This window comes from Eptesicus fuscus, chromosome 9 (genome assembly GCF_027574615.1).
Source record: "Eptesicus fuscus isolate TK198812 chromosome 9, DD_ASM_mEF_20220401, whole genome shotgun sequence".
NCBI lineage: Eukaryota > Metazoa > Chordata > Mammalia > Chiroptera > Vespertilionidae > Eptesicus > Eptesicus fuscus.
In genome coordinates, this window is record NC_072481.1 from 66,349,705 (window position 1) to 66,367,440 (window position 17,736).

Here is a 17,736-nt window from a genome sequence, read left to right on the forward strand (position 1 = left end):
GTACTATGCCTATCACATAGAAAGTTTAGAACAAATAGCTAATGAACGAATGAAAAAACCCACACACTTAGCTTAAGTTAGGTACTTATCATGATAGTCAGCTTAAGTTAATTTATGCTTCAGTAACAAATGACCCCAAGACTGTGGTGGCTTAAAAACATAAAGCTTTCTTTCTTTTTTCCTTCCTTCCTTCCTTCCTTCCTTCCTTCCTTCCTTCCTTCCTTCCTTCCTTCCTTCCTTCCTTCCTACCTTCCTTCCAATTTCAGACATTTCTCATAGCGATGTTTTTTTTGTTTTGTTTTTTTTTAAATATATTTTTTATTGATTTCAGGAAGGGAAAGGGAAAGAGATAGAAACATCAATGATGAAAGAGAATCATTGATTGGCTGCCTCCTGCACGCCTCCTACTGGGGATTGAGCCCACAACTCAGGCATGTGCCCTTGACCAGAATAGAACCCAGGAGCCTTGAGTCTGCAGGCTGATGCTCTATCCACTGAGCGAAAGTGGCTAGGGCGATTTTATTTCTTTTTCATGTTACACATACACTAAAGGTCAGCTGCTGCTCTGTTCCAGGTCACTGTCACCCTGTGACATGGGCTGATGAAATATCTGCCATACTGCAGTTTCACAGCAGAGGAAAAAAATTCCTTAAAGTTTTTTTTTAGACATACACACATTGCTTTTACTCACATTTTATTGGCCAAAGCGGTTTCATGACTAACCCTGACACCAACATGGCAAAAATGAATTCTGGAGGTATAATGATATTGGTGGTTGTTATGGGTTGAATTGTGTCTCCGGCAAAATTTATATGGTATTAAAGTCTTAACACCAGTACCTTAGAATGTGACCTTATATGGAAATTGGCTCATTGCAGTTTTTTAAAAAAATACATTTTTATTGATTTCAGAAAGGAAGGAAGAGGGAGAGAGAGATAGAAACATCCATGATGAGAGAGAATCATTGATTGGCTGCCTCCTGCAAGCCTCCCATGGGAATCGAGCCCGCAACCCGAGCACGTGCCCTTGACCGGAATCGAACCTGGAACCTTTCTGTTCGCAGGCCAACACTCTATCCACTGAACCAAACCGGCTAGGGCCATTGCAGTTGTTATAAGATGAGGTCATTAGGGTAGACTCTAATCCAGTATGACTGATGTCCTTACAAAAAGGGTAAATTTGGAGACAGACTGACATCTAGGGAGAATGCCACATGAAGATGAAGGTGAAGAGTGAAGTGATGTTGTGTACAAGTCAAGGGATGCCAAAGATTGCCAGCAAACCACCCAAAGCTAGAGGAGAGGCATGGAGCAGATTCTTCCTCACATTCCTCAGAAAGAAACAATGCTGCCAACACCATGATCTTGGACTTCTATCCTTAAAACAGTGAGGTAATACATTTCTGTGGTTTAAGCCACTTAGCATGAGACTTTGCTAAGACATTCTGAGGAAACGAATACAGTGATGAAAATGTGTAAGACACCCCACAATGTCCAAAGGCATCAAAACCTAGCAATTGGTGCAAATACTCACAGTCTAAGAATTACTTTCCAGAGTAAATCCAGTTTTAGGAAATTAAAATAAACCTGGAATCCTATGGGGAACTAATTATGAGTCTCTGCTGTAAAATGGCACATCTATAGAGCCTGTATAATTTATGGATTAGCTAATTCTATAAAGTGGATTCTGCTCCCAGGTAGACTAATAGCTGGTATACATATACTGTTCTACTGTGTTATAAATATAAACTAGTGAAATAATAAGCCTTTTTCTTTTAGGCTAAAAAATGTAGTTCTAGGAAATCACCACTAGATGCCACTCTTGGCAGACATGAGACAAGGTTATTATTGTTACTAAGTCTTGAACTGTTTACTGCAATGGTGCTGGAACAAGGAAAGTTTGGAAAAAAGAAAAAAACTATTACCCATTCTTATAGGACCCGAGTACACGTAGGTTTCGACTGTATATATTTTGCCTGTAAGAGTTGATGCATTTAGGTGGGATTGAACAGGTGTACAAAGTCTTCTCAACGGATGGGTTGAAGCCTTGGAAATCAAGGCTGTTGATATCTATGAAGCGTGGGTCATGAGTCAAGTGTGAGAAAGAGAAAGAGAGCAAGTAAAAGCCAGAAACAGAAATAACACATTTAATGGTTGGTGAGCTGAAGGTAATAATCAGAAGTGAGAAACAGATGGATTCAAGTACTTCAAGGCTAGGCCAGAGCAGAAAGTGAGCATGTGCATAAGGGGCACCCCTTTAATGTGGTGCCTGGCTGCTGAGGTAGCCAAATCATCTATGATCTATGAGCTCTAAGAATTAGGGGTTTATAGTTGCAATCACTTTTTAAAAATATATTTCACCTTTCTCTTAAGAGCATCACAAATGTTTTATGAATTTTCTTAGTCATAAAATTTTTACTTTGAACTGGTAGGGAATATTTCAGGTTGATCATGTATCACACTTTGCTCGTTCTCTTCCCTGTTGTTGGGATGTTTGTTTTTCCTAGTGTTTTGCAATTGAAGGTTGTGTGAATCCACTGTGCACTTAATTATATGGTGCCTGCTCTGTTTCCTTTAGTTTTAAAGTTCGATATGGATGGTGAATGCCCTATCTATACTAATAAAAGGGTGATATGCTAATTAGACTTACCGGAAGTCATTCTGGACTTCCTTCCGTCCTTCTTGACCAAGCCGGAGCTGGAGCGAAGCCTGGGTTCTGGGTACCTGCGGGCGGCCGCAGAGGAGCTGGCCCGGGTCCCGGGTGTCTGCCAGCGGTCGGAGCAAAGCCCGGGTCCTGGGTGCCAGAGGGAAGCTGGTGCAAGAGTAGGCCTTCCTTCCCCCAGCTGCTAGCACCGGCTTCCCTCTGGCACCTGGGACCTGAAACTATAAAAATACTAGAAGCAAATAGAAGCCATAAAATCTATTGCTTCAGACATTTCTTGTAGCAATATTTTTTCTGATATATTTTCTCAGGCAAGAGAAACAAAAGAAAAAATAAACAAATGGAACTACATCACACTAAAAAGATTTTGCACAGGAAAGGAAACCATCAACAAAATGAAAAGACAACCCCACTGAATGGGAGGACATATTTGTCAATGATACATTTAATAAATGATTAATATCCAAAATTTATAAAGAACTTATCACCTTATACCTGTCAGAATGGCTATCATCAATAAATTAACAAACAACAAGTATTGGCGAAGATGTGGAGATACGAGAACCCCGTGCACTGTTGGTGGAAATGCAGATTGGTGCAGCCAGTATGGAAAGCAGTATGGAGTTACCTGAAAAAATTAAAAATGGAATTGCCTTATGACCCAGCGATTCCACTTCTGGAAATATATCTGAAGAAACCCAAAATACTAATTTGAAGAAATGTATATATCCACTCCTATGTTCATTGCTACTTTACCATATTTACAACAGGCAAAATATGGGAGCAGCCCAAGTACCCATCAGTAGATGAGTGAATAAAAAAAGCTGTGGTACATTTACAAAATGAAATACTCCTAGGTCGCAAAAAAAGAAATCTTGCCCTTTGTGACAACATGGATGGACCTGGAGAGTATTGTGCTAAGTCAAATAAGCAAGTTAGAGTTGGACAAATTCCATATGATTTCACTTATACATGAAACCTGAAGAACAAAAACTAACAAACAGACTCATAGATACAGAGAACAGATTGACTACTAGCACAGGGGTGGTGGTTGGAGGGCTGGGTAAAAAAGGTAAAGGCATTAAGCAAAAAAAAAAAAAAACCCCCAAAATTCTGTAGAAAACAGTATTACTAGGGGGAGTGGGGTGGGGAGGGAGGTAGGAGAAGGTAAAGGGGGGATAAATGATGATGGAAGGAGACTTGACTTGGGGTGGTGAACACACAATATAATATACAGATGATGTATTATAGAATTATATACCTGAAACCCATATAATTTTATTAACTAGTGTCACCCCAATAAAGTCAATAAAATCCTGTCTAATAAAAGAGTAATATGCAAATTGACTGTCACTCCAAGGCACAAGATGGCCAACCCCATGTGGTCAAAGATGGCTGCCCCCATGTAGACACAAGATGGCTACCATAAGATGGTCTGCAGGGGAGGGCAGTTGTGGGCAGTTAGGGGTGACCAGGCCAGCAGAGGAGGACAGTTGGGGGAGACCAGGCCAGCAAGGGAGGGCAGTGGGGGGGGGACCCAGGCCTGCAGGGGAGGGCATTTGGGGGGGACCAAGCCTGCAGGGAAGGGCAGTTGGGGGGACCAGGCCAGCAGGGGGGGGGCAGTTGTGGGCAATCAGGGAGGGCAGTTGTGGGTGACCAGGCTGGTAGAAGAGGACAGTCAGGGGAGACCAGGTCAGCAGGGGAGGGCAGTTTGGGGGGACCCAGGCCTGCAGGGGAGGGCAGTTGGAGGGAGACCAGGCCTGCAGGGTAGGGCAATTGGGGGGAACCAGGCCTGCAGGGGAGGGCAGTTGTGGGTGATCAGGCCAGCAGGGAGGGAAGTTAGGGGTGACTGGGCCAGCAGAGGAGGGCAGTTAGGGGTGACCAAGCTGGCAAGGGAGGGCAGTTAGGGGCAATCGGGCTGGTTGGGGAGCAGTTAGGTGTCGACCAGGCTGGCAGGGGAGTGGTTAGGGGGTGATCAGGCTGGCAGGCAGAAGCAGTTAGGGGCAATCAGGCAGAGGCAGGCAAGCAGTTGGGAGCCAGCAGTCCTGGATTGTGAGAGGGATCCCAAATTCGAGAGGGTGCAGGCTGGGCTGAGGGATACCTCCTCCCCCCACCCCCCCACCCCGTGCATGAACTTCGTGCACCGGGCCTCTAGTCTTATATAATAAAAGCCTAATATGTTAAGTGTCTGGTTGTCCATTCAACCAATCAAAGCATAATATGCTAATGATATGCTAAGGCTGCTCAACCACTTGTATGATGTGCACTGACCTCCAAGGGGTAGATAGTCGACCAGTCTCTATGATGTGCACTGACCACTAGGGGGCAGATGCTCCAACCAGGTTAGCTTGTTGCTAGGGTCTGGCCAATTGTGACTGAGTGAGACAGGCCGGACATGCCCTGGAGCCCTCCCGCGGTCCCTCCCTGGCTGGCCAACCTCCCATGTCCTTCCCCGGCCCCGATCGTGCACTGGTGGGGTCCCTTGACCTGGCCTGTGCCCTCTCACAATCTGAGACCCCTTGGGTGATGTCGGAGAGCTGGTTTCAGCCCGATGCCGCAGGCCAGGACGAGGGACCCCACTGGTGCACAAATTCATGCACCGGGCCTCTAGCAATAAAATAAAAAGCTACCAGGATAGTGGATTCATGTCATTGTACATTTGTCAAAACCCTTAGAATGTTCTATACCAAAAGTGAAAACTATGGACATAGGGTGACAATAATATGTCAATGTCGGTTCATTGATATGTACCACTGTGGTGGCAGATATTGAGAATGGGGGAGGCTATATATGTCAGGATTCAGGGACATATACCAGCACTCTATAGTGTTTGTTCAATTTTGCTATGAACCTATAATGCTCTAAAAATAGTCTAGTAAAAGTTAAAAAATTTAGCCCTAACCGGTTTGGCTCAGTGGCTAGAGCGTCGGCCTGTGGACTCAAGGGTCCCAGGTTCGATTCCAGTCAAGGGCATGTACCTTGGTTGCGGGCACATCCCCAGTGGGGGGTGTGCTGGAGGCAGCTGATTGATGTTTCCCTCTCATCAATGTTTCTGACTCTCTCCCTCTCCCTTCCTCTCTGTAAAAAATCAATAAAATATATTTTTAAAAAAGTTAAAAAATTTAAAAAGAGTGGCCAGGGTTTTCTGAAATCATGTCTTCTTTCTCCTTTTGGACAAAATGCTCCTCAAGCCAGCAGACTAATCGACTTATCTCAGATTTTGGATGTTTTCCAAAATAGGACTACTCATTAAAAAACAGACAATTGCATTCTTCTGCCACTAGATGGCATAGGAAAATAACAGAATGTTTGTGTAATGGTGGAAGAACTGAAAACTCTGACGTGGAAATGCAAAGTAGGGCAGTAGACTTCAGACAAGCAAGGGGAAAATCCAATTATAATGAACTCAAAGGCACACACATTTAACTGGGACATTTAAGCAACGCACACTTAATTGCTTTATTTTACAATTACTTGTGCTTGATGTTATAGCTCTTCGATATCTGTTGACTAAACAAATGAGTGAAAGAGGAATTTGGATCCCCTCTAAGAGATAATATGTTGTAGAAAAAAATAGTACTTTAATGGAAAACTATGCAGTGGATGTAGTACAGCCTGACAGATCTAGTGGACAAGAATTGGGCTTTGAGATATTTTGCACCTTTGCAAACTGAGAGTAATTGGTAGGCATGCAAATCAGGTTCAAGAGTTTTGACTGACTTCCCTCCAACCTGTGGAAAACCGGTTTTGCCTTCATTTGCAATTCAATTTCTTTATTACATAAAAAATTTTGCTTTTGACTTGCCCTTGGAACTGATTGTAACTTCTGCTTTGTTCTCTTGCATTTCATATATAAAATAATATTTAATACACGCTCATTTTTATATTTGTATGAGTCATGATTTTGCCTTTTTCTGAAAATCACCATCATCAGAAACTACAGAAACAAGCTGACTGAGAACAAGGTTTCCCTTAAACCTGCCAGCTGATAGAGTAGGTGAATACACAGTTGGAATACTAGGAAACTGAGTTGAGAGGAGGCAGAGTTAGCCACCCCCAAATATGCCTTTGGGATATTGATTCAGGTTCTTTTTAAGAAAAGGAAGACTTAGGAAAAACCTTTGACTCCCCCCCCCCCCCCCCCCCCCCCCCCCGCCAAACTGCCTAAAAGAATTTAGACAGAGGACCTGCTCCAGGAAGGGAAATATCATAAATAACTATAGTTTAATATACAGTAAATGTGGTAGATGGGGAGGAACCTAGCAGGCTTTGATTTAAGTCCTGTCTGTATCCCACTGTTAAACACAAACCAGCAAATATTTATTTACCAAACATTTGCTTTTCCATCTCCATGTGACAGAGTCAGGTTAAACCAATCAGGGCAATTCGTGGAAATCTGGACTTGAGACAGAGAGACAGGTAATTTCTACTGGGCACTTATACCCAGAAGAGACGTAAAGCTAGATGTGGAGGAAGCCTATGCAGAGCCCCTCACAGCCCAGCCGAGCTCTAAACCTTAAATAAAGACTGGTCTAATAAAGGGTGATTAGGTCCTAGGAATTGGTGCTCTATGAGACCTCTCAAGAACAAATACTTCCTCCTTCCTTCTTTCTTCCCTCCCATCCATCCATCCATCCATCCATCCATCCCACCCATCCACCCATCCACCCACTCATCCATCCACCCACTCATCCATCTCTCTTTCATCTGTAGTTAGTTCTTTGGCTCTCTGGCACCAGAGGATAATATAAATGTGATCTCCCAAACAGGGGGCAGATAGTGATTTTCATCCTGGGCTCATCTTGGTTCTTTTCTTACTATACAGCAGTAATTTTTTCCCTTAACACCTAAAATATTATTTATTTAAAATTGATGAGAGAGAGAGAGAGAGAGAGAGAGAGAGAGATCAATTTGTTGTTGCCCTTATTTATGCATTCAATATATAAAATAATATTTAATACATGCTCATTTTTATATTTGTATGAGTCATGATTTTGCCTTTCATATATAAAGTAATATTTTATCCCAGATAATCTACAAATATGAATAAAGCATTGTCATTGGTTGTGGCCTGGGATGTAAAGCATTGTCATTGGTTGATTCTTGTATGTGCCCTGACCAGATATCAATCCACAACCATGGTGCATGTGGATGAGGTTCTAATCAACTGAGCTTGAGCTACCCGGCCAGGGCTATAGTAAGTTTTCAAGGATATTAATGGTGTGGATGAGGAGGATTTCTAGTAAAAACAGATTTAAAGTAAGTAAGTAGTCAGGCTGGTTCTGGTAAGTTGTTCTTGACTTAAACTTATCACTACTACTCTATAACACTAATCGGTCTGCTTTTTCATTTGCCTAATAGCAGGAAGAACACTGTGATTATTTTTTAAAAATTGATTTTCGAGAGAGAGGAAATGGCGGAAAGAGGGGGAGATGAGAGAGAGAGAGAGAGAGAGAGAGAGAGAGAGAGAGAGAGAATGACATCGTTCTGCCTCCTGTTAGCGCCCTGACAGGTGATCGAAACCAAAACCTGAGTATGTGTCCTGACCCATAATTGAACCTGAAAGACTTTGGTGCATGGGACTACGCTCCAACCAACTGAGCTACACAGGCCAGGGCTATCTGTGTGACTATTTTAACTGCAAAGGCGTGATTAAATGTAAAGACCTTTCTGATGTTATTGTTAAAGATGGAAAGGGCTGAATTCTATCCCAGATAATTTACAAATATGAATAAAGCATTGTCATTGGTTGTGGCCTAGGATGTACATTTGAATCACCTGGAAAATTTTTTCAAAATACACTCCAGACTTATAGAGTGAGATTCGCTCAGGATGGGTCCTGGGTATGCCAGTTCTAATTGAGCTCTGCAGATAACTGCAAACCCAGCCTTAATTTAATACCTGCCTTAATCTGATCACCCTAAGTGATGTTACCACTTCCTTGACTTCAACCTCTGCATGGAGGGCTTGAACTAAGTAGCCATGGTGGTAACAAAGATGAGAGATGGAACCCAAGACAATCATAGTATTTACACATAAAGAGAAAAGTTGACGATGGTTTTAATGAAATTTCAATCTTACATAAAAGTTGAGATTGTTATTAGCTTGAACAATATAGAACTGCCGATTACCCATTTTTGACCTACAAAATGACAATTTTATATGATTCAACATAATTTAAAACACACATATACATGTTACCCAGAATAATTATCAAGATTTTGTCTAATTGGCTTCATCTTTTCCCTTTTTAATTTTTATTGCTGAGTGATTTTAAAGCAAATCCTAGACCTTAATTCATTTCACCCATCTATACTTGGCATGTATCTCTAAAAAATATCGACAGTTTCTTATATAACTTCAATGTCATTATCACACCCAATTAACAATAATTCCTATGTATCATCTAATACCCAATACATACTTGTATTTCTCCGATTATCTTTAAAAATATCTTTTTACATTTTGATTGAATGAATCGAGTCCCTAAACAAGGTCAACACATTGTTTTGGTGGTTGTGGTTCTTAAGCCTCTTTTCATCTCACCGCAGTCATTCCAAAACACCCCTTTTTCTCATGCCACTGACTTGTTGAAGAAACTGGCTCAGTTATCTACCCTCGGTTATGACAGTCATGGTAGTAACAAAAAGATCTGTTTGCTTTTCCATGATGTCATATAACCTGGTCCTCAATCTGCCATACTTCCTGTAATCTTGAAGACACAAGGCCTGTACTTACAGTCACTATAACATCCTTTCTTGAGTATACAGAGCCCCCCTTTAGAGTTCGAGAACTAGACAAGGGTGAGTATGGTATCTTGGTTATGACACTTACAGGCTATGTGGCCTACTAAACCTCTCTAAACCTCCACTTTTTCATTTGTAAGATAGGAATGTAACAATTCATAACTTGAAGAGTTCTGTAAAGATAAAATGATATCATGAATCCACAAGACCCAATACTATGCCTGATACATAGACAGGCAAGAAGTAGCTCAGCGAATATCAGTTTCCAAAAAAAAAAAAAAAAAAACACACACAAAAAACTTGAAAAGTTGTACTTTTTTGACATCATGGAATATGTACAATAATTTATCTGTAAGCAATACCTACAGCAGAAATGGAGAGTCTGGAGATTTTTGAAGAGTAAATTGTCTTCAGGAATTTAGCTCTACTGCCAAGGGAGCAGAGTCTCCTCTGAGCCAAAAACATGCTACAGGATAAAAGAAAAAGTTTTAAAGGGAGTGAATATATGATACTTAAATTGCTATCAGATAGTTATAGCTAGCTGATAGACCGTAGCTCATATCAAATATATATAAAAATGTTATGATAGTTTTTTCTTCTCTATGATAAATCTCTTATCACTATAATAATTTCTAATAAAACCCTCTTTTATAAATTTATGCACGTTATTTTAATCTAGACATCTGTAAGGATATTGTGAATTCAAAAAATAAGGCTCTAACTTAGTGAAGAGCATTAAGTAAAAGTTCCATTACTAGTAGTTAAAATACAGAATTTCTCAGTTTAAAAACTACTCAGAATTGTCTAGATAACTAGCAAAAGCACAATCTGTAACAGTATAGTTTTTAAAAACTTTAGAAAGTTGCTTGAAAAGAATTGTATCAGTTCCTGGTAAATATAAATATATGAATGAATCTTAGGTTATTTTCTCAGATGGTACTTCCCTCAACAATTCTATAACTAGCAAGTCATTTCAATGGGTTCCAGTTACATAACTGGCATGCATTCTGAGTTACTTCTCTACCTGTAAGGAAAGCATTATCCATCATGGGTAGGGAGATCAAAGCAAGATGAAGTTCTGTTGTTATACTGCCACACTCAGGCAAACAGACACTTCTCATGAGATTTTTGCCCAGCGAATTTTGTATTAGGGGATGGCATTTCCTCTATCTCTGATCTAACTTTTAAAAAGAGATGGATTCTAAGAACTCAAAGGGTCCACTGAAGCTAGCTATGAATCTCTTTGTTACCAAATGTTAAGGCTATAGAAAGCTTTCTATATAAAAAATGATATATCATTGGATGTTTCTTAAAAAGTGAAATATAAAATCCTGAGCATGTGATTAAAATCTCAGCTTAAATGACAGCCTCTTAGCCACTCTATAGCACATCAGCCTATTTTAATTCTCAGCAAAGCACTTCGTTTGTTTGTTTGTTCGTGTGGCTGGCCACTCACTCACTTATTCACAAATTTAAAACATAAACTCCGTGAGCAGGTATATTTAATTCGACACTGTATTCTCTGGCATTTGATAAATAAAAGTATTAAATGACTGAATGAATACATAAATCACATAATAAATTAATGATTTAAGTGGATTATTTATAAGTCTGTTATAAAATATTAATTCCTTTCATAAAGCAACAAATTATTCCTTATGTTTTATGTCTTTCAAGTTCAAGGCCAGGTTTTCTTAAAACATGCCTATTCTTGTGTCACTAATTGTTCGGTTCAGGAGTAAAACATTAACTGAGTTAGGCAGTAGGGATAGTTTTAAAGAAAATTACCAAATAATAGTAACTATATTGAGCAGTCTTCATTCATTATCATGGAGTTATTTGATTTAGAACAATTTTTTTCAGCAAGTAAACATCTATTTAAATTCAGCCTAATTTCTTTGGTGTTAAGCAAAATGCTTTCTTGCAAGTAGACAAATGAAAGAAACCTCTTCTACCTTCTTGAGATAAAATGGGGGAAAACAGGATTAGGAATCGGGATACCTGGATTCTAATCCTTACTCTTGACATTTTTATAAAAAAAGCTTTCTATCTTCAGACAAGTCTCTGACACTTGTTGAGCCTTGTTATTTCAAAACAGATGAATAAATGAATCCTGGGTTTGAAGATAATCTCACAAGGCACTGAAGTCACTGGCTGGCCATGCATGAGCTTAGACTGTATCTCTTAGGAAACTTCACCCCAGGTTGGGTGAGCCACGCCCTCTGATCACCAGGCCTCAGTACCTATTCTCCTAAGGGAGTTGACACTAAATCCACCCGTTTCATCTGGAAATCCCAAGGCCTAAATCCCACTCCTTCTCCTCGGTCTGTCTTTGACTGCACATTACCTCCACAATGAAATGTACTGCCCTGGCAAATGACCCAGCTCTTTATTTCTCTTCCACTTGCCAAACCTTCCACTGTATCTCCTGGAATAGCTGCATCATAATCATTCAATTCCATTATATCTTCGTGTTCTCGGAGTGTTCCCTGCACCTCCTTGCTTTAACTCAAATCTTGTTTTCCCCAAAGGTACCACGTCTATATTCCTCAGTGTTGGCTTTTGCTCTTACATGCTCCACCTACCTCTTTCTTTCGGCCCATTTTATCACTGCTAGACAGTTACTCCCCTCATGTGCCTTACTGATGTTATCTCCTGACTTGCTGTTAACTCCCAGTCATTCATTAAGGTTTTTGTCACTGAGCATACAGTTTTCTTCTCAACTCTAAGACCTGAGATCACCCAGGTAATTTCAATGTCTTCAAAGATGACCCATCCAACAACTGATATTCCCATGTTCATTGCTCTTCTCCTTCATCCCACCTTAGTCAGTCTCTCCTACAGTCATACCCTGCACTTTGCCATTACCTCAACCAGGTCTAATCTATAATAATAAAAGCGTAATATGCTAAGTAGACCGCCGTCCTCCCGGATGACCTTCTGGACGAAGCCGGGGCTGTGAGGGAAGCCCTGGTCTCAGGTGCCAGCAGCCGAGGGAAGGAAGGCCTACCTTTCCACGAATGTCGTGCATTGGGCCTCTAGTCCCAAAATAATTGAAGAATTCTGCTCTTTGACTATAAACCACCTGTCCTTTTAATTTTCTTAATTATCCCAACTATTCTTCTTCTTCAGTATTATCAAGTGCTGGAAACAAATCAGTTTCACTAAAAAGAGAGATGTTGACAGGAAGCCAGGAAGGCTGGTCAACAACCTTAATTGCTCTAACCACTCACCCTTTAGTTGAGATATTGTTAGCTGAAGCAGCTTCCACCTTGGTTTGTCCCATTAAGTTTCTGTTATTTCCTGCCTAAGGGCTACATGTATATTTCTGTTTATCTTGACTAAGATGTTTTCCCCAAAGCCTCAATAAAAGGGATGACAGAGCCAGAGCAGTCAGTAGTTCTCCCACTAGAGGTGGACTACCGCCTGGCCCCCCATTTCGCCAAATTGAATTTCTTCAGTCTCCTCTCATTTGTGTGCGGCCCTTCTCCAGAACTCGAACCCTGAACCAGAACCCTGGACCACGCGGGACGTGGAAAGGGATTCCTACATTCTGGCGCCTACCGAGGGACTTCTGGAGGAGAAGGAATTTTTCGCCTAAGAGCGAAGGAAAGAAAAAGTACACTGAGGAAAGGTGTGGAAAATTCACCGGAAAAAGGTGAGGGAAGTTCACCGCACACAAAAGCCCCACGTTGGGCGCCAGAATGTAGGAATCCCTTTCCACGTCCCGCGTGGTCCAGGGTTCCGGTTCAGGGTTCGAGTTCTGGAGAAGGGCCGCACACAAATGAAAGGAGACTGAAGAAATTCAATTTGGCGAAATGGGGGGCCAGGTGGTAGTCCACCTCTAGTGGGAGAACTACTGACTGCTCTGGCTCTGCCATCCCTTTTATTGAGGCTTTGGGGAAAACATCTTAGTCAAGATAAACAGAAATATACATGTAGCCCTTAGGCAGGAAATAACAAAAACTTAATGGGACAAACCAAGGTGGAGGCTGCTTCAGCTAACAATATCTCAACTAAAGGGTGAGTGGTTAGAGCAATTAAGGTTGTTGACCAGCCTTCCTGGCTTCCTGTCAACATCTCTCTTTTTAGTGAAACTGATTTGTTTCCGGCAATCAAGATCTCTAGGAGGCTGCCTTCCCTTTGCCCAATCAGCCCTTGCCTTCCTTTTCCCCCCAATTTAGATGCCAGTTCCACCATTTCAGTGATGTTCTTGAAATGTCCTACCCTCTGTCTGTACAATACTAGCTCTGGATGAACTCAACCGCAGTGTCTGTTTCTCCTATGGCCCATGAAGCTGTGGACTGCTGGAAAGTCACACAGGAGAGGATTGGTTTCACCACAAGCTCATGGTTATTAATCTCAAATTGAACCTGTACTTTCTCCAGCATTTCTACTATATTTTATAGATGAAGAATGGCAGAATATGCCAGCCCAAAATATACCACTAAGCATAGTGATTATTTGGAGCTAAAGGCAAATGAAAAACAGCAGGGGCAAGAAGGGTGATCTCAAAAGCAAAACTTAAAAAAAGATTATTTTATCAGCCGCCTCCTTTCCTCAATCTATACTCCTCAGTAGGAGGATAGGTGTGCCTTTTGTACCCTTTACACCATAGAGACAGCTCTTGCTCAGGTCAATTTTGACCTCCATATTGTGAAACCCAGTGGACATTCTGTGAGTCTCACTTTCCTTGAGCTCTCTGTAGCTTTAGATACTGCTGGTCAAGCCGGGTCTCCTCCCGGAAACACCATGTTCCCTTAGCTGTTGATATATGACAACCCCTCATTTTCCTCCTACCTCTCCCTAACCTGTCATTAAAGGACAGAATTCCTCAATATTCAGACCTGGGCTCTCGTTCCTTCTCACTAGGTTATCTCATTGTGGAAGGAATTGTGAGGGCAATGGGCAATAGATGAAAAAATGCTTCCAGAGAAACCTAAGCAGACGGACAGGTACTGATTCAGAACCTCTACAGCTATTTTTTCCCTGCATTTTAAATAAACACATTTTAAGCAGCACTTTTCTAAGGTAATTAACATTCCAAATGTATAGTCAGCAATAAGGTAAACAAACAAATAAAATTGGATATCATTGAAAAGTGAGAGAAGAATAAAAAACCATATGGCTTTTAATTCTAAACAATATTTTCACTCTATTTTTCTAGTTTCTCCTTTAGAACAATGTTCTGTGGGGAAAACAACAACAACAAAACAAAACAGGGAATTGTGAATCGGGGTGATGTAGGAAACCTGATTATGGCATATTCATATGCATGACCAATAGAAAATTAAACCATTATCACTGGAGTAGATTGCTTACAATGAGGATACAGAGAGTACACATGGCAGATTTGAGGGTGACCTGAAGCTGAGAAGGCTGGTGAATTGTTGGGGGTACAATCCAGAGCTAAAATGTAAGCAAGGTAGTCAGAATGAATCGTGAAGACTGAAGCTCTGAACTTAGATCCAAATGATCACTTCCAACCACTCTATATATGGGGGAGAGAGGTAGGAAGAGATTTAGTTCATTTGACAAACTCCAGAACATTCAGGTTAATTGAAAGCTCAAGGAAGGTTTAATGTGAGAGACTGCAAAAAAGGGCTAGTGCTACTAGTAGGAGTCTGACCAAAGGAAAGACCATCTGCACTTCATGCTCAACCTGTCAGCCCACGTCCAGAGTGTTTATAAGGTGCAGTGCCACAGCAGAGGGCATCTAGGAGGTGCACGAGGTACTGACTGGTTTAGCACAGTGGGAACAACAAGCCTCAAAGTCATGGCATTGGAGCATGAGTGGAAAAAAATTAGCTATATTTAGGTGGCACAATACTTAAGGAGATGTGACCGTGAAATTGCTGAAAAGCTGCTCTGTGAAAATGGGGTTCGTGTAGTTATACATTTCTCCAGGGGGAAGAAGTATAGCTGACTCGTGTGAAGCAGCAGGAATTAAGTTTTAGCACAAGGTGGGATAACATTTTCTAAGGACTGACCTGCACCAGTGGTGCCTGGCGTGGAGCTGAGCAAGCAGCCCCAATCCTTGCCTGGGGAGAGCCCAGGTGTCGGGGGGCGTGGAGCAATGCTTTCCATACTGGGGGTGGGGCTCCCCCTTCTTGAGCTGCCCGGATTGCAAAAGCAGCAGATTGGACTGGCTCTTTTAACTACAGCCTTTAGGTTCACTTATATGTCAGGTTAACTGCCTTTGTTTCCTTTTAAAAATCCGGATATGGATAAACGAGTCGGTGTTACTCTTGCCACGCTGTTTTCAAAATACCCAAACTGCAACACCAAGTACACAAAGGGCAATCGATGATCGGGGGATCAAAGATCCCACCCTAGAAGGCCAGTCACCTCGGTGTCATTTCCTCTCCAAAGGAAACTGTTCAACCCAGAGTGGACCGTCTGCTGCCTCCCTCCCGGAGGTTGGCCGGCTCAGGAGGGCGAGTCCGAGTCTTCAAGGAAATCCAGACCGGCTCTTCCTCCCGCCCAGCCCTGCCAGGCGCGCAGCGCCCTCGGTCCGGCCCGGCTTCCCGTGACTCCGCCTGCCCCGACCGCAATCTTCACTCCGTCCCGAGGTGCTCCTCTCGCGACCCACTTACCTCCTTCACGGGCGGTGCGACCCTGCCACCTGGGCTCGAGTCCCGCCTGGGCTCAGAGGGCCTGGTGGGTGGGATTCGGGGGTGGGGGCGAAACCTGGGCGGGGACCTACCCGAGGGAATGGAGTCGGAGTGCGGATTGGCTGGAGGGCGGCCGGGATCCCGGACTGGACGAGACTGGACGGGAATGGGCAGGGAGGCGGGGAAAAGTGCTGAGCTGGAGGGAGCACGGGGGCTAGAGGAAGGCGCATCTGGAAGTCGTGTCGGGACCCAGGGCGCGATTGGCTCCGAAGACTGCCGGGATCCGGGACTGGACTGGGCAGGTGGAGGTGCGGGGCCTGCTTAGTTCTGCGGGATTGAGGCGAGTCAAGGCAAAGGGGTGGGGATGGGGCGGGACTTCGAGATGGCCGGGGGTTGGGTATGAAATGTCCACCCAGTCCTCCAATTGGATGTGTGTGACACATTGGGTTGGGGCGGGTATAGAACACGGATTAGTTTGGAAGAAAGGGCAAACTATGAGGCCGCAGGGTTTGGGCCAGGGGAGGGTTGTAGTTAGAATAACGCTGAAGGTGGCCGGGCCAGTGTGACTGTACACCAAAAGGTTGCTGGTTCTATTCCAGGTCCCAGCACGTGCCTCAGCTGCGGGCTCGATCTCATCACTGATGTTTCTTTCTCTCTCTCTCTCCCTTTCCATTCCTCTCTGAAATCAATAAAAATATATTTTAAAAAGAGGCCACCAGGAACACACCTATAATCAGAAAGTTGGGTTTATTAGTCGTTGCAATGAGGGAGAACACTACAAGGTGGGCAAAGGTAGGTCATTTTAATAACAGAATTAAGAATGACTTATTGTAGCCTTTGGGCTTGTATTAGGTGATTTTGGGGGAGGATTTGAGGAAATGGAGATTCATTCTGTTTTGGGTGCTGCCAAGATGTGGGGTAATTCTAACATTGGTATAATACAGCTTATGCAGAAGGGAGGGAAACTGCAAAGCTAAAACTGTAATTGATAAAGCAGCAACAGTTTTACTAGCTGGGAGAGGGGGAAGTTTGGTATTTGTGTAGTTGTAGAGTGACTGCTTTTATCTGTGTTTAGACAAGATTATCAGGGGATCTTCTCTGCTGTCTCACTTCATCAGGATGACAGTGACTTTGATGCTGGCATTCTGTCATGTTGTTTTACAGGGACGCGCCATGGCTAGTTCCTAAAAATACTGAAGCCATAAGGGTGACACTTCAGACCCCATACCAGCTGTTTCTTTTCTTTTTCTTACATTGAATGAATATTACTTGAGTACATAGGTGCTGAGGCCACTGGGGAAAATGAGGCCAAGAAAGTGTGTTGTCTTAAATCTTATTGAGCGAGAAACAATAGAAAACAAAATATATACAACTAGAGGCCCAGTGCACAAAATTTGTTCATTTGGGTGTGGGGGAGTCTTTCAACCTGAATTGTGAGAGGGCGTAGGCCAGGCTAAGGGACCCCACTGGTGCACGATCAGGGCCTGGGAGGGACACAGAGGTTGGCCAGCCAGGGAGGGATCTCGGAAGGGCTCCAGGGCATGTCTGGCTCATCTTGCTCAGTCCCGATCAGCCAGACCCCAGAAGCAAGCTAACCTACTGGTCGGAGCGTCTGCCCCCTGGTGGTCAGTGCACATCATAGTGAGCGGTTGAGCAGCTTTAGTATATCATTAGCATATTAAGCTTTGATTAGTTGAATGGCCTACCGGATGACC

At 42.7% G+C, this 17,736-nt stretch overlaps 1 protein-coding gene across 9 annotated transcripts in view; it reads right to left on the bottom strand.

The window, feature by feature from the left end:
* KYAT3 (kynurenine aminotransferase 3) overlaps positions 1 to 16,365 on the bottom strand; it is a 55,629-nt gene extending 39,264 nt beyond the window's left edge. For 3 of the 9 annotated variants that reach the window (XM_054721271.1, XM_054721270.1, XM_054721267.1), the window contains exons 1-2: positions 15,756 to 16,086; positions 9,774 to 9,873 (exon numbers count right to left, since the gene is read on the bottom strand). In XM_054721271.1, the coding sequence (XP_054577246.1) occupies positions 9,774 to 9,873; positions 15,756 to 15,766 (111 nt within the window). In that variant the 5' untranslated portion in view covers positions 15,767 to 16,086. Of the gene's footprint in view, positions 1 to 7,349; positions 7,509 to 9,769; positions 9,874 to 11,195; positions 11,242 to 15,755; positions 16,087 to 16,113 lie in introns of those variants that run through there. The other 6 variants (XM_054721268.1, XM_008157792.3, XM_054721269.1 and 3 more) reach the window with 6 other exon arrangements.
* Between the last annotated feature and the right edge of the window lie 1,371 nt (positions 16,366 to 17,736).